This window comes from Ochotona princeps, chromosome 7 (assembly GCF_030435755.1).
Source record: "Ochotona princeps isolate mOchPri1 chromosome 7, mOchPri1.hap1, whole genome shotgun sequence".
Classification (NCBI taxonomy): Eukaryota; Metazoa; Chordata; class Mammalia; order Lagomorpha; family Ochotonidae; genus Ochotona; species Ochotona princeps.
In genome coordinates, this window is record NC_080838.1 from 62,758,781 (window position 1) to 62,780,312 (window position 21,532).

The window sequence follows — 21,532 nt, forward strand, 5'->3', positions numbered from 1 at the left end:
AGGGATACAAAAATGAACACTTGCCTTTCTTCAACCATCCCCAAAGGTGATGAGTTCATAAAACAGAATTTTCACTGACATCGTAGGACCTGGTTTGGAACACATGATGAACATGTGTTAATCAATGAGAAATGCTTGTTATTTTTTGCCATTGGATTAATAGGCAGCTAAACTAGGAACACAAATGCCCATGAAGCTATTTCCGAAAGAATAGAAAGTGAGCAGTGTTGACGTTCTGCCTCATGTGACTTCCAGTTTTCTGACCTGTCCCCCTGCCCGAGATTAATGTAACCCCAAGGGGTAGAGATCATTCCATGGGTGTTCTTCATAACTTTGCCCACCATTTGATTTACTTAATTTTTAAGTTTTATAAAAATGGTGTTGTTTTGGCGACTCAGGTTTTTACTCAGTGTTTTCTCTAGGACCTTCTGCTGTTACTTCAGCCGTTTGTTTCAGCTCTTGCTGAGTTTCATCACGGGACTATTTGATTTTTCCTACCAGGACTTGTTGAACTTGTTTAGCGTTTTGCAGATACAGAAAGTTTTGAAGCAAACATTCCTGAGTGTGTTTCCTGCCCACGTGCCTTCCAGTGCCGCTGAGTCACAGTCAGACTGGAGCTCTTTGCCTTTTCACTTACTTGGAGAGCAGTGGCATTTTTTTTTTCCTTAACAGATTTCAATTTTAGATAGCAAGCACAAAATGTGTATCTTAGAAAATTTTACTGATGGTTCTGAGTTAAAATGAGTTAAGTAGCAGAGCAATTTTGTTGAAGAGCATCAGTTAATCCTGTTAATTGCCTGATAATTGTTAATGAAATTTCTAATTAAAAAAATAATTAGTTTTGGTATTCTAGTCCATTCTTTATTTGTTATTATTGTATGTAAATGTGTTCCCCTTACATGGCTGTCATTGTGACTAATGATCAAAGATCATTTCAGTGTTAGCTTCATGTCCCCTCTGCTTTCAGTCCTCACTTCATTCAAGGATTCGGATGACATTCTGATCCTCACGCAACCCAAATTGAAAACCTATTGATATGGGGAGAGGAACCCATTTCTGGATGTGATTAATTTTTAAAACTAACAACAGTTTTTCGATGTTCCCACCACATAGACACACTATGGTCTTTATGATATTTTATTGGTTTCACTTATCTACCTGTTATAAATGTCTATGATCCTATAATTCCCAGTGGCTATTATATTCGGCTACTAACCTGTTTTCAGTTATTGGGAATCTTCCTTTGGAAAATTAAAATGCATTATGTTTTTAGAATGCTGTGAAACATACAAAGTCTGTGTTTATAGTTTAGTACAGGGAGATAATTTTAAATATGTTTTAAAAAGTTTCTTTTTAATTTTAAAGTGTATCCTTGCTGAAGAATTTACCTGAAGATAAATTAACCAAGATCATCGACTGCTTGGAAGTGGTAAGAAATTTTAAAATGAAAGTCATTCGAAGATTCTAGAATCTAGTCATGTCATCAGCAATGGGAATGAATAAAAAGGAAAGGAAAGTAGATCATCAGCATGCAGAAACCAGGGGACTTTTCTTTGTGACAAACCTTAAGCTAACTTAGACTGATTAAAGAGGCTGGGGAAAGTGTAAGCTCTACTAAAATGTATGAAAAGAAAATGAATGTGTGTGTGTAAAGTGAAATTTGATTTAATACTTTCATCTTTTAGTATACTTCGTGAAAGTAATTCTCCTTACTTGTGGCATTTGATTTTCTCCAGTTAATATCATAATCCCATACAGTTTCATAGAGTTAATGAGGCATACTTAGGAACTGGAGCAGAGAAGGTGCTTTTGGTGACAAACTTCTGAATCAGACTATGAAACACTGTATACATGAACTTGCTAAGCCATGAAAATGCTTTTGAAAATAACCTGTGGGGCCCGGCGGCGTGGCCTAGCAGCTAAAGTCCTCGCCTTGAAAGCCCCGGGACCCCATATGGGCGCCAGTTCTAATCCTGGCAGCTCCACTTCCCATCCAGCTCCCTGCTTGTGGCCTGGGAAAGCAGTCGAGGACAGCCCAAGATTTGGGAGCCTGCACCCGCGTGGGAGACCCTGAAGAGGTTCCAGGTTCCCGGCATCGGATTGGCGCACACCGGCCGTTGCGGCTCACTTGGGGAGTGAATCATCGGACGGACGATCTTCCTCTGTCTCTCCTCCTCTCCGTATATCTGACTTTGTAATAAAATAAATAAATCTTAAAAAAAAAAAGAAAGAAAATAACCTGTGCTTAAGAAGCACTCTATCTATTTTGACACCTAGGGGAAAACAGGATATTGGAATGTGTTCAAAAACTCATGTTAGGCATCACCCAGATGGTTGGTTTGGGTCCAAAATTAGTCAAGTCTTTTCATGAATAATGCTTTTATGACATGTACCTCAAATTCTAGTGATATGCATTTGATGAAAACCTGTTCAGATTTCAGAGATTAAAATTCAAAGCAAATCGCCTCTCTTTTTGGAGACTCCATTTCCTTGAAACCAAAAATTACCTTTATGGAATTTAAAAGAGACAGGGAATAGTAAAGGAATCACATGGAGATGTTAAACATTTATAAAGCTGTTCTCAGCGGGAGGGGGGAAACCCACAAGACTGACTGTAGAAAGATTCATGCTTCTGTCTGTCACAACACACAATGTAAACTAATACCTGCTGGGAAGGGAGTGGGGACCATTGTGTGGCTTAGTGTAAGCGACACCAGTGATGTTTCCAGTTACAAATCATGGAACCCATCCAATAGTTTATCAAGGACAGACCATGATGACACAGTCCCTGGGCCTGTGTCCCCAGGGGTTCAGATATGAAATCATTTTCAAGAAGCCTGTTTACCCCACATCTCTTGGGATTTTCTCGGTGTAACATAACCCAATCACAGATGGTACAAATTAATAATTCATCCTAATTTCTGAGGGTGTTTTTACTTAAAGCTGGAAAAGCCCTGTATTTTTTGTTAACCAAGGAAATCTGTTTTTAATATAATATTAGTAAAGTAGATTCACCAGAAGGGAATTTCATGCTGGCAGAAAATATGAAAATTTACTGTTATTAAAAATAAATGGTAAATTAGACATATTTATAGCAGCCATGGGCAATAGCTACAGACTGTTTAGATGGGGATGTGGGGAGGAGGCTCAGATCCAGCATTAATTAACACACAATACGAGTCTAAAAGTCTCATCTTTTCATACTCCCTGGCAAAGTTTTAGGATATCTCAGCATTCCCAAACAGCAGCACAGTTAATATAGGGCTCTTTATTCATACCTAGCAAACACATGTGACTCTGAAATGTATGAAAAAATCTCAAATGTGAAAGTGATTAGCAAGGGAGCAATGGGATCCATTTAGCTCTAAGAAAACCACATAACTTTAGCAGTATAGCCTGGACTAATGACCCATCAACAGGGTCCTGACAATAGCCAGTCCTCAGTGCACCAGCGTTTTCACAGCCTACCCGCTGGGTTCCAAGGCTGGCTGTCCTGCATACCTGCTCCAAAGTCTTTGAGAAAAACAGGCTGAATCTGTCTGTCATAGTACTGAAGAGTTGATTTGGGAATTTCCTGGCGGTGTTAAGATGGGATGAGAGTTGTGCAGATCAATGCTTTAGAATTTTTCATCACCAAGTCATTTATCTAATGTGTTTGCAGACTTAGACCAGGGAACTCCTACTCCAAGTTGTGGTGCTTGTGCAGAGTTCCAGTATTCTCATTGTACCTTAAATAGCTTAGAACATTTGGTTCTAAAGGCAATTGTTGACTTAAGCCTCTTTTTGCATTCTGATGAGAATATCAGAGTGGGACTGATAATAGTAACATTGTCACTGATGTGCTTTTAAGCTGATGTTGTGGCATAGTCGCTTAAGTTGCCTTCTCTGATGAAGGCATATAAATACAGCTTCCTGTTTCCAATCCAGCTCGCTGCTAATGTGAGTGGGAAAAACAATGGAAGATGACCCATGTGCTTGGGCCTCCGCAGCTATATGGTAGACCCGCATGAAAATCCTGACTCCTGGCTTTGGCCTGTCCCAACCCCAGTCATTGAGGCCATCTAGGGAGAGAACTCTGTCTCTCTCTGTCTCTATAACTCTTTGAAATAATAAACCTGAAGAAAATAGAAAACCGATGAAAACCCTATAGCATGATAAACTCAGAATGCAGTGAAATGGCCGATGGTAAGAAAGATGATGATGTGACCTTTGCCTGGCAGGTGTGTAGGACAAAAGATGGGGTAAAAGGACTTTGTGATATCACACATCCTAGACACAGTGATTCGTACAGAAAGAATGGGATTTGATGTTGCTGTCCTGAATTACCAATATTGTCATTGATCCTAAAGTTCCCTGACTCTTACAGATTCTAGACCACCTTTCACAAAGCCCTGGGTGGAGGTAGAGTAAAGTGGAGTTGTGTTAAATGTTGTTGCTGTTATTCAGATCAGCAGTCCTGGTGGTTAAAAGGCAGATTCACAGATACCAGGCTCTACTAATTGGATCACAAGTTCCATTGAGGGTCCCAAGTTCAGATTTCAAAACTTTATTAATGCAATGCTTGTGCTTATGAAGTTTGAGAAGCCCCAGTGAAGTTATCGATAGGACGTATATATTTAGAGTTTGTCATCTTCTGCCTCTTTGTTCAAGAATGTTTCATCTTTAATATTTTTTCAGTTTAATTCCTTTTTCTTTATTTCTTACTAATAGTTACAATAAGAGAGGTTTTCTTATTTTATTCATTATGGCTAAACCCACAAGAAAATTGAGATATTTGCAGATTTTGACAGGTTATGGACTAGTGGGGTTGTAGGATGGTCACCAGCCCTAAGAATGGAGAATACGGTTGTGGTCCTACCTGTGTCACTAACTGTAGTGTCAGTTAACTGTAGTGGGCATTGCAGTCTCCTCAGACACAAAATGAAGGTCTTGGGCCACATCTTCATTATTTCAATTACAGAATTCTATAAATTTGGCAATACAACTTCATTATTATTATATAAATGATTAGAAATCATTTTGATTTTCCTTTCATAGGGTAGGACCTGGTTCCTTGGACAAAATCAATCATTCAAGCCTGAGTAGTTAATAGCATCCAGCTGGTCCACATGTGTTGGTTGAAAATTTCTAAGCTATTTTAAATATTAGACTTGGAGAATTTACAGACACACACACATGTACTCACACACACACACCCCCCTAGTAACAACCCAAGTAAGTGCAAACTTTTTTCAAACAACAGTCCTGGGTACTTAGGCACATGGTACACGGAAGGATGTGTATACGTAGGTTAGTGTATAATGCCTCTGGTTGTATATTTTCAACACTTAATTGTAGTGAGAATTCTACTCACACATGGAAGATTCTGAAGAAGCAATAGGCTTGCTTCTTTGTGTTTCCCTTCCATAACCTTGTAATTTGCTCTGGTTTTATAGACCATGCACAGTCTCTGAGAATCCAGATTTTCCTAGATTATCACCAAATGAGCATATTGTTTACAGAGGAAAAAAAACCTCCATCTTTAACTTTTTCTGTTTTTACAATTTCTTCCTGAGTTTTGCCTCTCACTCTAACCTTGAAATTGACTTCCTTATTTTTCCTTGTTGCCATATACCAAGTAACTCCTCTCAAAGTTTCAAGATAGTTTCCTTTATTTTTATTTTAAAATATTTATATATGTATTTATTTGCAAGACGGGGAGACAGACAGCCAGAGAGAGAGAGAGAGAGACAGAGAGAGAGAGAGAGAGAGAGAGAGAGAGAGAAAAAGTGTTAGAGTTACAGACAGAATCCCTGGTGTTTGGTTCACTCCATAAATACCTTCAGTGACTTTTCTGTGTCAAACTGAGGCTGGGAGCTGAGAACTCAGTCCAGGCTTCCCACATGGCTGACAGGAAATCAAGAAAAAAGCTGCCATTTTCTGCTTTTTCTCAGGGTCTACATCAGCAGAAAGATAGAATTGGCAACAGAGGTGGTTAGCAAACAAAATGGAATGCAGACATCTTCAACACCACGTCAATGCCTACTTCCAAGTAGTAGGCATTATTTTGAAGACTGTATTTAATTTTTTTTTGCAGAGATGTTTGTATGTGTGCATGGACTTGTATGTGGTTTGGACATGCATGTAAAATGTACTTCTGGCTATAGATCAGGGTCAAAAACGCATGAGAATCATCACTCTACAAGATAGTGTCTGTGACTGATTGCTTCTCTCGGCAATCCCTGTGCAGTGTAGCCATACGAAAATAACTACATGATTTGTGTTTCTTTTTTTGGTCTTGTTGACCACCCTGGCTCATCCAGCTGTCCTCCTTGGTTGACAAACACTGGGCAGTTTAGCATCACAGTCAGTACTCACCACTATATACTTTTGGTTTGACCTATTTCCACAGTCTTTTCTGATCTGTGAAGTTACTGTCAACACACTGGGAGGCATTATTTATCTTCTGTCCATGGTTTTGGGTGACAAAAAGTCATCCTGGGGAAAAACAACACTAGGAATGTTGTCCCTTAAAAAGTAACAAAGCTCTTTCTCAGTGTTCCCTTTTAGGCTTTCTCCCTTTGCCTGGATCTCGTGAACAGGAATTAGGGCCACACCTCTGTACACATGAAAGGCTGTGCCAACTGAGAAGCAGTCTCACAGCTCTTGGCAATTCTCCATGTGGGTACTTGAGAGTGAGATTTGGGAACAGGAAGGACCTAGGAACAGGGACATCTAATAAGACCACAGCCATTTTAGCAAAGAGAACATTAGCTACACAATGAAGACTCCTAGAGTGTAGGATTGTGGCTACTCTTTCAGGGTGACGGCCATGTCAATAGTGGACTCAAAGCTGTATGTTGTGAAGATTTGTACTACATCTGGAGAATGAAGTGCTGCAGTCATCAAATCCTGATGCAAAGAAATTCATAATATTGTTGTTTGAATAGAGTATAAGTTTGCCCCTATTCAAACAAATCCAGAAAAAAATTGATCATGATTGGATCTTAGCTGTCACTCAGGAACCCAAGCTCATGGCTTCTCTGCCATTTCAACATGATTTTCCAGAACTCTCTGGCCCTTGTCACTCCAATTTAGAATACTATATGAAGACATGTGTGTGAAAGTGTTCATGAACCTGGCCTGGCATGTATCAGTTCCCGTTAGACTGTTTTAGCGAGATGTTAATCACATGACTACAGCTACCAGCAGGGAGACTGTGGAGTGCAATTTACCTGAATAGCGATTAATCCCATGGAAGGCTTGCGTGACTATCTTGTAGCCTTTTAGACAATATTTCACACTTCATAGTACCCAGTGCAAAAGCTCCACTAGAAACTTTAGCTTTGCTGTCTTATCTAGTTCTCAAGCAACATGAGGTGTGGTCGGCAATGCAAGGTTAATTTGACACAACAGAGAACTTAAGTCTGGATGTAACAGCTAAGCAAATCTTTATCACCCTCTCCTTAATGTGACAATCATTACTTCTTTGCTGTGCTAGTAATGCCCTTAGTGCCTTGAAAGATACTTCCTTTGATTGGTGTTGTTCTAAGGAGAAGTGTCCTTCCAAAGGTCCAGATCCTAATCTCTGGACTGTGTGACAGTGTCCTTATGTGGCACAGGGAACTCTGCAGATGCACTTAGGATCGCAGATATTAAAGTAAGAGATGGAGAAGTGGAAGCTGGAGAAATTCTGAGAGTAGGAATTTGAAGTGCTATTGGCAGCTCTCAGTTGTAGATAGCTCAGGAGCTGAGAGTCTTGCCTCACAGAGAGGCAGTGAAGAAAAGAGGACCTGACCCCACAACTGAATCCTAATAGCAACTCTTTCCCCTTGTGCCGCTCGAAAACAACCCAGCCATGCTGCCCCTGTGTGTGCAGTCTGCAGATGGCAATGGGGAAACAAGCTGAGTCATGGTGTGCCTGGACTTTCTGACCCATAGAAACCAAGAGATTGTAAAAAGATGTTGTCAGCCATGGTGATTGTGGTTATTTATGCCGGCAACCATCGAAAACCAATGTACTTCTCTAAATGTTTAAAGACAAATGTTTCCATTTTAATGTTAGGGGTTGATGAAAGTAAAATCCAAAACAGAACTTGGATTTGAACCTAGATCTACTTGACTAGAAAGTATTTTTCACTCCTTCAGATATTATGCGTTCTTTCACGAGATGCCGAAGTATCTTGTATAGGTAGCACTATGCAAATAAAAGGTATGATTACTAAATGTAGGAGTAATATTCATGCTGTAAGTGTAAGAACATGTTGAGAATAAATATCCGTGAAAGTATTGGAAGACAATTAAAAATAGTTTAGTTTGGTATTTATTTTGAACCCCAGAAGAGTGTAAGAGCTGTTAAGTTTTAATTATGCCACTAAAAATATTTAGCAGTTCAGTTTGTTTGTACAAATAATTAAGAGATGCACAATGATTTTGAGACGAGTTCAAATTGAAGCAAAGTAAGAATGGAGAGTTTAATCCATCACGAATCTTTTAGTTTTATCTTATAAGCATTTGTCTTTTCTAAACTCGAGAGCTGAGTTTCAGATTATTGCTAATTGCCAAAGCGGTTTATAGCTAGCTGATTTAGGTGAACCTCACCTGCATTTCAGTGTCTTGTTTACATTTCAATTTACATTGAAGGTCCTTATTCTTGAAACTCAGTGCTTCCAGGGAAATAGCATACGTTTCAATAACGCATGAAAATTCTCCGTACCTTTCTACAGTTTATGACTGCAAGATAAGAAAATCGCACAGTTATAATAAGCAGAAGCAGGTGTGGACACAAGGCATTGTGTTGCCTGTTGCGTCAGTTGTACATCTCCACCTGATCTAATCTTTTCTTTCTCTCCCATCCCAATAGGAATACTATGACAAAGGAGATTACATCATTAGGGAGGGCGAGGAGGGAAGCACCTTTTTTATCTTGGCAAAAGGAAAGGTAAATCTTAATTGAATTTTACTTGTAACAAATAAAAAAGTGTCGTTTTTTTTCCAAAAAATGAAACAGTGCTCACGTCTGTATTATAAGACATCCTTTACATTGAACAAGTAAACAAGCATCTACTAAAAGTCCTAAGTTGTTGTCTTAATGCTGAGTGTGCAGGACAAGCCACAGGAAATGAGTTCGATCTGAGACAGCAGAATCTTAGAATATCCTAGTACCTTGACTTCTTGTTTACTTGGGTTCGTTGTGTATAACATGACTAGTTTATTTGTAAAATCCTTACTACCTATAAGTGTTTGATCTACCATCAGCCCAAGAGTCCAAGAACATTTCCCCATTCAACCATTATGCCAAACAACAGGTGAAAGATAATAAATTCATTAAGACCAGCATTGGACAGGCATGAAGTTATAGGACCAATATAACACACCACTTACAACTCATACACAAATAAATTGATTAAGGTATCCATGCAAATTTTACACTGCAGGTATTAGGTAATAAGTAGATATTTTAATTAAATCTTAAATGGATCACACATTGCCAGATGTTTCTGTGTTGACCATTAACAATGTTCCTCAGAGATTAAAACACACACACCCAAAAGCAATGGGGAAAGAGTTAAGCTCTTGAGCACATGAGTTTATAAACTGTTAGATTTTTCAAAATGTTCCTTCTTCCACGGAAGATGTTATCCTCAAAGAGTCAGGCACTGCCCTTTGTAAACTGGTTTGTGGTTGAACTTTAAACGGGGCCCCCAGGTGAAGGAAACATATGAATGAAAAGTTTCAAATCTCTGAAGTCTCCAACACTCAGAATCAATTCTCACCATCCCCTCGCCCCCCGCCAAAAAAAAAAAAAAAAAAAAACCTAGATCCCATGGTTTCTAGAACTCTAGCTAATAGGCATGGGGCATTCATCACTATTATATTTCAATTTTCAATTCAACATAACATATGAAATTGCTGATGAAAATTTCAAGTCAACAAGAAACAACTTTTTTACTGTGGTGAATTGAAGCAATTCTAGACACAGAAGGGAAATTTGAGGCTTTTGATTGGCTTTGCATTCAATTTTATGGGATTTATAGAGTCCCACCAATCTGTGTATACCAGATTTAGAACTCTCAATATTCCTCAGTTTTATTCTTGATTAATGTGTCAAATCTGTTAGGTCTTTGGAACATCAAGAATTTCCACAGAACCATTGCTATTTTCATTGAGCATCACTGAGAAAGTGATTACTTTCTATAAATTCAGTTTGAAAGGTGGGTTTGAATGGGGTAGTCTTCCTCTTAGAATAATTTCTTTATAAGGCAAGGGACTCCCCTACAACCAGCAACATGTGCTGAGTGCAACAGACTGATGTAAGATCGAAGCAAAGGCTGTCTTTTATATTGGTCATCAAGTTTATCCAAATCTAGAGGGTTTGGTTGAAAACATAATGTGTTCAGCTTCTCCTTCGTAATCTCTCTCTTCTCTCCCTCTTTGACATTGTTCAGGTAAAGGTCACACAGAGCACAGAGGGCCATGATCAACCACAGCTGATTAAAACTCTGCAGAAAGGAGAATACTTTGGGGAGAAAGCTCTTATCAGGTAAATGCATGATTTTTTTTTTCACCAGACTTCAATAAAATGCATTGGTTGTTTTGCATGTGAAGTCATTCATTCGGAGTTGTCAAATTGAGCTGCCCAGATAATGGCAGCAAATATCCAGGGATAAAGAAAAATTACAGGTTCGCTTCTTTTTAAAATGTTACATTGTATTGGTAATAAATATACTGACTTTGCATGGGAAATCTTGATAATTTCTTAAGTGTGTTACTGAAAATTAAACCAGTGTTTTATTAAAATTCTTAGCTGAAAAAACATCAGTAAAAAAGAATCAAAACACAAAATCTTTTATTTTCCCTCAAGAATAAGATTCTGTATTTCCAGGTTTGAAATATTTTCTCATTTAATTTTTATCCTTTGGGGAAAAAGTCATAAAATAGTGAATTTTCATGTTTTCAGTGATTTTAAGTCATTATACATAAAATAACATTTTTACTAAGAGTTTTTATCGGCTTATATTGCAAGTCCTAGAAGCAACTGAACAGAGTATATTTGAAATTTGTACCTGAACTTTCAAATCTTTCAAGATATAAGTTTATTTACCACTGCCCTCATTCATGAAAGAAATCTTTTAAACTGCTAATCAAATGGCCAGAGGACACTTTGTACTTCCTGGAACTCATAAAACCTCAAATCTGAAAAAATACATTTTCCTAAATATAAGTAATTTTTTTTAAAGTATCAAGCTAAGCTTTGAAATAACACACTGTTTTGGAGTTCTGTATATTTTTGAATGAATAGTTGGAATCACTTAAGACACCACTTAGCATTTATATTTATGTTATGACTGTGTGCTTTTATTTCAAATTTATGCTCCTAGACAAGGAGCAGTAATCTTGCACACTTATGTTTTTAAATTTTGTCTATGAAGTCCCAGTTAGGATGACTTCTACATCAGGCCGTTTTTTTATAAGTACAAAGCAAAAAAAAATTATTTGGAAGTTACTGAAAATAAGTTTGGTTATTTAAAAATTAGAAAGCTTTCACTTTAAAGTCTCAAATATAATAATAAAACAGTAATAAATTAAGTTATAACTTAATTAAAGTGGACTTCAAAGGTAAGCGGACGTTTCCTTTTCCAGTGGCTGATGATGTTTAAATAATAGGAAAATTGTCTGTCATTTTGCTTTTGTAATTGAACATTAAGCTATTCATGCAATATAATGCTGCAGATCATTATCCAAAACTTACATGCCTTCCTTTTACCGTAGAATTTTGTTTTTCTCATGCTTCTAAGCAAAGCCAGTAAAGCTTAGAATTGCACAGAATTTCATTTATTGAAAAAAAAAAGATTTATTTGAAAGGCAGAGAGAGAGAGGGAGAAACAGATTCCATGTACTTGTTCATTCCCCAGATGGATGCAACAGCAACAGTTCTGGGCCAGGCTGAATCTAGGAGCCAGGAACTCCATCCTGGTGTCCCACATGGGCGACAGGAACTAGGGGTTTCAGTCATTGCCTGCTGCCTTCCGCGTGCTTCATCAGAAGGGTAGCAGCGGAGACTTGAGCTGACACTCTGAAATGGGAGGCCAACATTTTCTGTGGTGGTTTAACTTGCCACGCCACAAGCTGGCCACTGCACAGAACTTTATAAATGTAGCATAGAGTCAAAATTGTTCTTCAAGAAAATATGTTGCCTGTTTGTGCTGGAATTTAAATGTATGGTGCATCTAGCCAGCTAGAGCATTTTCTTGTGATAAGCACAAGACTGCATAACTGGTATAGACACCCAAATCCCCAAAGTCTTGGAAATCTTAAGGCTAAAATTAGTGGGAAGGAAAGTTGAAGACAGTATCTTCACATTTACATTTTTGTGCATTTTGTTCTATCACATTTTAGGGCTGCTGAATGTAGCTGTATTTCCTAGATTTTTACCTATTTCCATGACTTGACCTGAAACATTCCTGGAAGATCTTTCAAAATCTTATGTGTAAAACTAAACCCATGACACGCAGTTACCATGAAAGAAACTTGAGGACACTTATGAGTGTCTCATTATGTGTCTGGAGGGAAAAATCTTCAATCAGAATCATGACACTGACTTGCAAAAGGAGTGTCATACCTTTTCTTTCCCTAAACTTACAAATGAAATGTATAACCTAACCCACAATTATCTCTATTATGTCTATGCAAAGAGTTATCTAAGTATTGCTACCATCTCTATCCACTATTTCTATATCCAGAGAATCACTTTGCCCGATACGTGGTCCATTGATGTTCTCAGATAATAATGCAACTTATATCTAAGATGTCAGCTGTAAGATGCAATGTTCTATTATGTATAGCTGAGAAAGACATTGCTGTTAGCTATACTGTCTCTCACCATCCTGAAAGATATGCCATGATTTATAGAAATTCTAATGGGCTCCTTTACAATCTGTGAAATGAAAGTATCTTAGTATTTATTTAATAAATCGATGATATGGTGCTGGATTTTATTCTAGGGTTTATTATATGTCACCTATCTTACTGTCTTCACAGCAAATTTCTCTGACAAGATAATTTCAGCTTTGCCTCCCTGTTTATTAGGAAGTCCCTTTGGATCAGGGGAGAGCTATTTGCTTTTGGTTCTCACAAGTTCAGAGTTAAGATTCCATATACAGTTGTAGACCCTTGGTTTTCTTCCATCTTAGTGCAATTAAATTCTCAAATTCTTGGTTTTCATATCGTTTATTAGGACACCTTTCAAGTGCCCCTTTTTTGGAGGTGAAGGTCTTGAGTAAAAATTATATTGTTGAAGAATGTTACGTTGTTAAAGTGTTGTTAAATTATGCTGTTAAATAAGTGAGAATTGTTCTTGGAAGCAAAGTAAAATGTTGCCTAATAAGAATGGATGCTTGATTTCTACCTGTGGTGAAAGTTGACTTTCCTTTTCCATCGACAGTGATGATGTCAGATCAGCAAACATTATTGCTGAAGAAAATGATGTTGCCTGCCTGGTGATCGACCGAGAGTGAGTATACCGATAGTGGAGAAGGCAGGCTGCTGCTGCCTCTCTTAAGACTTGGCCTTCTGTTACTCTGGGGGATGCTCTGTTTGCTCATTCATCACTGCTTGGAAATGCTGGCCAAACCTCAACTGAGAGTGCATTCTATAAACATTCATGGCAATGTGCTGGATCTTCTGATCAGAATTTGTCTGAGCCAGTGGCAGATGCTGGCAGGCTAAATATTTTGCGTTCAAAGTATGTACACAAATGTCAGTAGGAGAATCATCTGAATTCTCCATCTTCTAGAAAAATATATGTACCAAAGTTCTTACAGATCTTTTCATGCCACATAATGGACCATTTCATAATTTAATTTCTAAAATAACTCCAGCAGTTAAAATGTCTTAAAACTCATGCAGTTTTTTTCATTGTGCACATCTTCTACAAACTTCTGAATATCCCCCTTTATTAAAAAAAATGGCCTGGTGGCTGAAGTCCTTGCCTTGAACGCACCGGGATCCTATATGGGCACCAGTTCCAATCTGGCAGCCCAGCTTTCCATCCAGCTCCCTGCTTGTGGCCTGGGAAAGCAGTTGAGGATGGTTCAAAGCCTTGGGACCCAGCACTGCGTGGAAGACCTGGAAGAGCTCTGGCTCCTGGCTTCAGATCAGTGGTCACCTGGGGAGTGAATCATCGGATGGAGGATCTTCCTCTCTGTCTCTCCTCCTCTCTAAATATCTCTGACTTTGCAATAAGTAAATAAGTAAGTAAATAGATCTTTTTAAGAAAGATCTTTATTAAATAAAAGGATAGTATCCTGAAATTTACAGTGCAAGTATCAGCTCATGGCTGAGCCATATCCCTCAGCACTTCCGGCTGTCTTTATGCTAGTGTCAAGCAAATTCCAAATATTAAATGATTGCTTCCATACATCTTTCAGAGATGAACGCTATTCACAAGGTTTGACTATAATATTGTTTACATGCCTACAAAGTCATTTCATAAAATGTATCTGCTTTATTTACTTGAAATGCAGAGGAATGCTGAGACAGATGAGCAGTGGGACATGGAAGTATCTTCTATCTTTTAGCTCACTTCCCACATTAGGCTGGACCAGGTTCACACCACAAGTTGGGTCATGCATCTGATTCTCCCACACAGAGAGCAAGCACGGGTCCAACTACTTAAACCATCATTATTTCCATACAGCGCATTAGCAGAAAGCTGAAATCAGGAACTGAGTTAAAATTCAAGCCCAGACACTGACATGAGAGGGGATGTGCCAAATAACGGCCTAGCCACTATGCTACACTTTTGCTGTGACATTTCTCAACACTTTAAGTTATTTTAATGCTCTTTCTTACAGATAAGAAAATGAGTACCACACAGATTAAAGAATTGCCCCGACAATGCCATCTGTGACGGAGCAGGATCAATTGCCCTAGTTTTTATATTTCGATATTCTTTCCTCCATGCTACTTGACTCTCAGGACATGCACAGAGAGAGATGCAGTGGGGCTGGCATTGTGGTATATAAATTTCCACCTGCAGTGCCAGCATCCCATACGGATGCGGAGTTGTGTCCTGGCTGCTCTGCTTCCAATACAGCTCTCTGCTAATGGTCTGAGAAAGCTCCAGAGGATGTCTCAAGTCCTTCAGCACCTGCACCCACATGGGAGACCTCAAGGAGGCTCCTGGCTGGCTCCTGGCTTCAGATGAACTGAGTTCTAGCCCTTGGGTTATTTGGGGAGTGAACCATGAATGGAAGACTTCTCTTTGTGTCCATGTCCGTTTGTCTATCTCTGTCTCTCTGTAACTCCACCTTCCATATAAATAAATAAATATGTAATTTATAAAAGGGTGGAAATGGGCTTAACTTGTCAGTGAGTTCATATAAAAGTGATTTTTGAATATCACCTGTCAACCAGAACATATATTGGTACAATACTACCATAATGCTTTGTTTTGTAAGAGTTCTTTAAAAAGCATATACCTGCCCTGAGTAGCATTATCACTGTGATAAAATATTATGAATTTTCTCAAAACACCAGGCCTAAAAGATGTCAGACTAGAAAAACTCTTTTCTCCATGATCAGATACACCAATTTTTTTAATAAGTTATAATTCATGAAAAGGATTTGTATTCATATATTCATAACTCATGAATGGGATTTTGTGATTTTACATACTTTATAAATTATATTCATGTTTATAATTTTTAAATGTTGAATCTACTTGTGTATGTTACAAACTCTGCCATACACACAGTATTGTGCTAAGCACAGTAGACATTAAAAGACTCATGAATTTATTCTATGGGTGGGAAAAGTTGAATTAGGCATTAATAGATTGATCTACATCCTAGACTTCCTGGTATGTTTGGTTACCCTGTGAGAGCTGGTATTGGCACTTCAGATCATTCAGAAAAATGTCCCCATTTGAATGATAAATTACATGATTTTCATAGCAGTGACTTAGAGTGTGTGCTAAGATGTCAAGATACTGATCCCAGAACACCCTATACAGCTTATCACATCATTGTTCACACTCTCTCTTTTTTAAATCTGTCTTCTCAATGTTAAGTTCCATGAATGTAGAAACATGTAAGTTGTTCATTCCAATCTCACTGTTAGCATCTGATATAGTTAGTCTTGGGCATATGGAAAGTGTTCGCCAGATGGTAGATTATAAAGGGCACCATCTTTACAATGAAATATAGTGACTGAAAGCCTGTGACATTTTTATTTCTTTTCTAATTCAAGATTTGAAGAAATGCTTTGAAAGAATATAGTATAATCAGAGTTAAGGGTTGAACTGTATTTCTCATTCTTGAAATATGATAAAACATGTGCAAAACTCATTATGGCAAGAGCTCAAAACTAGTGGAAAGTGCTATTTGTGACATCTCCATCATCGCTTGATTGTGGGGGAAATCTGAAAGGAATTGTTTCGTTTCGCCTCAGGCTACAACTTCTGAATGCATAGAAATTGCTAGACTGTTGTAGCTGTATAAACTCGACTTTATTATTAGTTAGCCGAGAACCACTAGGCACCTATGGCATTGCTGTTATGTAAGGTTTGCTTAAACGATATGTAGTGTTAGTTTAATAGTTTACTGTGTCAACTGGTGCATGTTGGAAAGTTTCACTCATCCTTCGATCCGTGAGATCGATAGCATTCAGAATGATCAAAATCACTTGGGCAGAATGCTCAGATCAGTATATGTTACTCAGGTCATTATAACATGGTCACCATTGTTTTAAAAGATTTATGTATTTTTATTGGAAAGTCAAATATACAAAGAAGAGAACAGAGAGAAGGATTTCCCTCTGCTGGTTCACTCCCCAAGTGGCTACAACAGCTGAAGCTGAGCCAATCTGAAGCCAGGAGCCAGGAGCTTCTTCTGGGTCTCTGTCACAGATGTAGGGTCTCAGGGCTTTGGGCTGTCCTCAATTGCTTCTCAGGCCACATGCAGGGAGTTGGATGGGAAACAGAGCAGTCAGGACACGAACTGGTGCCCATATGTGATCCCGGCACATGCAAAGCGAGTACTTTAGCCACTAGGCTACTGCATTGGGCCCTGGTTGCTTTTTTTTTTAAATTACGTATATTCATTTGAAAGTCAGATTTCATAGAGAGAGAAGAAGAGGAAGAGGACAAAATATTCCTTCCACTGGTTCTCTCCCCCAAAGACTGTAATGCCCAGAGCTTAGCTGATCCAAAGCTGGGAACCAGGAGCTCCTTCTGGGTCTCCCATGTAGTTGCAGGGGCCAAGGATTTGGTCCAACCTTCACTGCTTTCTCAGGAGGTACGTAGAGAGCTAAATTGTGAGTGAAGCAGCTGGGACATGAACTGGCGCCCATATGGGATTCCAGCATAATAGGGTGGAGAATTAGCCTATCATGGTCTCTGTTTTTAAGGATAAGACTTTATACTGGGAAACAGAAGTAATCTAATATTCATAGAACAATGTGGATTGCTAGATGTTGAGATAAGACACATTGGATGAGTGACTTGGAAAATTATTCTTTCACTGGTCAGCACATGAATTTTTTTTTCTCCATGGGCTAGAGTGTTACCACAGTTATTGGTACAGGGAGGTTAGCTATATCATCAATGAATACATCATCCATGAAGGGCAGGTGGTAAAAAGATGTTGACTGAACCTCAGAGAACAACTAAGATAAAGTACAATAAGATGCATTTAGTCATAAAAAATTTGAAATAGGGACATTAACCTAAGAAAATTGATATATTCTAAAAAGGGGAGATTAACGAAGAAAAATGATATATTCTAGCATTGTCTTTAAAAATAGTCATTTAATTTAATAAATTTAGAAGATTTCATAACTGCTGTAGGCAAATCATAACGGTTATGGGCTATTAGTGTTTTCTTTCCCTCTATCTTTTAAAACCAAAGCAAAACAACAACGACAACAAATTGATGTCAAACCAGGAAAACGTGGCAGGAAATGATAGAAGATGTTTTCCGTTTCCTTGCTAGCCTTTGTCTAATTTGTAAATGCAAAGAATCAACTATACAACTTCTAATATCAATTCTAAATATCATGGCATCTTTCATAGTCTATAAATTATTAAAAAACCAATTTCCAAAGTCATGCATAAAATTAGTCTTCTATAAGCTTAAGAAAGATATCAACTTGTCTTGGTAACTGTCAGTGTAAATATTTTATTTGGTTTTGTGTTGTTTCATTTAGAACATTCAACCAAACTGTGGGGACATTTGAAGATCTCCAAAAATACCTTGAAGGATATGTAGCAAACCTGAACCGCGATGATGAAAAAAGACACGCAAAGTAAGTCGAGGGTCATTTTCCTGAACTCGGTGTGACCTCTGGTAGCTGAGGAAGAGAGGGGCACAGAGACAGGATTCCCTGTGTGGTCATCATTTTTCCTCTGCCTGCACTAGTGAATGCTGGGAGTCTTTTTGATTGTTCTTCCCCAAAGATGCCACTTACCAGTGGAATGGGGATTATTTACACCCATAATATGTTCATGGAATATGTGATTTAAAACAATTACACATGGAAGTCGACGCCTTTAGTTTGGGTGTGAAGAGGATTGTTAGAAATGCCATGATTGGGGAAGAGATTTTTGTCAGAACAGAGAAGTTTGACATTGTCTAGCGACCTGACCCAAGGGCACATTAACATCTGATGACAGGCAAGGCGCAGAATTACAGACAGAATTTTTCAAAATATAAGGAAAATATTGGCTCAGGAATTATATGTATGTGGAGGGGAAGGATTAAACTGGGCTCCAGATGCAGTAATAATAAGATTGTTTTTAACCAGAGAACTCTAATCTGCTAATTGCAAATTGTCGAAACATTTTGAAGAGTGCATTCTTAAGCTTTATGGTAAGCAGACTATGCTACTGCTGCTATTTTTTCAAATTTCTAGAAAACTGAAGGGTGAATTAAATTAGAACATTCAATCAGTACCTAAATAGTTTTTTTAAGGAATACATTTGCAACTTTTATGTCAAAATCCTTTTACAGTAACAATTTGTGAAGGCAAAGCTAGTGCGGTTAACCTTAATTAAAAGAATAAAATGAATATTTCCAAACAGTAAGACTCAAATATAATGGAAGAAATGTACCTTTTCATGGTTTCTGTGTAAATTATGAAAAGCTTCAAGACCTGACCAAAAGTGGCCCAACACAGCAGGCATTGTTGGGATGACACGCTCCCGTGCAAAGCAATGCAAATATCCTTCTGCTTTTCATTACCTGTAATTAACTCATTTTGGGACTTGTCTTTCCACAATTTTATTGAAATATTTTTAAAGTTTATTTATTTTTATTGGAAAGGCAGATATACAGAGTAGGAGAGACAGAGAGGAAGATCTTCTGTCAGATGGTTCACTCTCCAATTGAGTGCAATGGCTGGAGCTGAGCCAATCCTAAGCCAGGAGCTCTTCCGGGTCTCCCACACGGGTGCAGGGTCCCAAGGCTCTGGATCGTCCTCAACTGCTTTCCCAGGCCACAAGCAGGGTGCTGGATGGGAAGAAGGGCCGCTGGGATTAGAACCAGCAACCATATGGGATCCTGGTGCGTGCAAGGCGAGGACTTTAACCACTACACTATCGCGCTGGGCCCTGAAATGTTTCAAGTGACAAAAATTTATGCATTTCGTCTCTTTTGGATTGTTTGATTTCTGATCTTAGATTGTTGTTTGTGTATTTCATTGCTTTTCTAACCAAATGTACCTGAATCTGACCCTATCAGAGTTTAGCCAGCGTTTGTGATGACTGACTACTTGCAGTAACTACAGTTGAAATACAGCTGTCCTAAGTGTGGGGCTAAGGCACCCTTGGTAAAGTTTGACATTTCTTGCCCAGGAGATCCATGTCGAACTGGAAGCTGTCCAAAGCACTGTCTCTGGAGATGATTCAGCTCAAGGAGAAGGTGGCCAGATTCTCCTCATCATCCCCTTTCCAGAACCTTGAGATTATCGCCACACTGGGCGTTGGTGGGTTCGGAAGAGTTGAGCTTGTAAGGGGTTTACGTTTCAAGCATCTGACAGAAGCCTTTGACTGTTTTTGTTTGTTTATTCCAGCTTATCTTAGAAGAAAAACGAATTGTCATTGCTATCTTAAATTTCAGCTGAAACTAAGACAGTTAACTTTTCCTGCTGTATATTGTATAATTAGCTGCTATTTCAAGGTTTTTAGATCACTTGCTTTTTCATTTTTTCTGGTCGGTAGTTACTAGAGAAGGTCTCACATAGACAGTCCCTGATATGTTTTTTAGCAGCAAAAATGTGTTTATGTAAACACTCATGACACATTCATTCTGTAGTACCAGAGGAAATAAGAATGTTTCCTTTCAAAATGTATAGCTAGATCTTTTAAGCTGCTCCACTACAATGTCTGTATTGGACTTTTCCTTTTTTTTATTTGCTCAAAATTTCTATCAGAAACAAAAAATAACATGAATGTATTTGGAGAACAGGGTGTAATTCAAACCTGGTATGTTTTCCTTTCTATTTTCTACATGGCTACCTATCTGGGCTTAATTATCAGCTTGCAAGAAGTAGCAGAAGGGGTGCTGTTAGATCAAGTGTTCCAGGGAAGCTGCAACACATAGATCTGTGATCTTCCTGGGTACAGGTCGCTCTGAACCCTTGGCAGTTGCCACGTCCCATTTGTACCCCAGATTGGTACTGGCTCACTGGACATCATCAATCTCCAGACGTCTGCCGACACCCACACCTGCTCAGTGGCACTGCGCACAAGCAGATTGGAAATGCAGCAGGAGACCCTGAACTGGACACCTCACTCCCAGTGTGCATTTGTTCTTTGACAGGAGGAGGAAACTGTATTAAGGCAAAGAACATTTGTTATGTTTCTTGGGTCATACGGACAGATATAAGCAATATTGATTAGCAATGCGTTTTTTATCAAAGAGTATTGCAAAAGATTCAATTCATGATGTTTTGACATCTGTTTCCCATGTTAATAATAAGTGAAACAATAGTTGCACTATTAATTTAAAAGGTCATAGGCAGCAGTAATGATAACTATGACAAAACACAAGGTATCAGTTCTACACAATCTTAGTTACTTGTTTATGGCAGTCTGTGAACAGCGCTTTGAATCTATCAGAAAAAAATATCTATTATAAAATCTTTATGCCGTTTGTTGGAAAATTCCTGATATGCATTTAGAATAACATTTTTTGGTAGAACTTTCTGGGATGGTGGGAATGTCCTATATGCATATTCAATATGGTAACTACTGGATGGATCCAGTGGTGCAACTGAATAACTAAATTTTTGGGTTTCATTAATTTATATTTAAATATTTCATGAGTTACATAGCTACTATATTAGTACACACTTAGAATTTAAGTTTACCATGCTTTGGTTTCAAAATCAAAGAAAAATGTGAAGAAGTAATAGCGTTTTTGCAATTCTGTTCAGTTTTTCATGTTTCATACAAAATCAGAACCTGGAATTCAGATAGTACATCTTTCAACAATTCTCTTGTTTCAATACATGCATGTTAGAAGTACATATGTTAATTGCTTGGGAAATTGTA

The 21,532-nt window shown here is 38.3% G+C and overlaps 1 protein-coding gene across 1 annotated transcript in view; it reads left to right on the forward strand.

The window, feature by feature from the left end:
- PRKG2 (protein kinase cGMP-dependent 2) overlaps nt 1-21,532 on the forward strand; it is a 95,357-nt gene that overhangs the window by 47,649 nt on the left and 26,176 nt on the right. The window contains exons 6-11 of the mRNA XM_004590610.2: nt 1,366-1,429; nt 8,843-8,920; nt 10,428-10,522; nt 13,424-13,492; nt 18,187-18,285; nt 19,832-19,985. Coding sequence (XP_004590667.2) covers nt 1,366-1,429; nt 8,843-8,920; nt 10,428-10,522; nt 13,424-13,492; nt 18,187-18,285; nt 19,832-19,985 — 559 coding nt within the window. The remainder of the gene's footprint in view (nt 1-1,365; nt 1,430-8,842; nt 8,921-10,427; nt 10,523-13,423; nt 13,493-18,186; nt 18,286-19,831; nt 19,986-21,532) is intronic.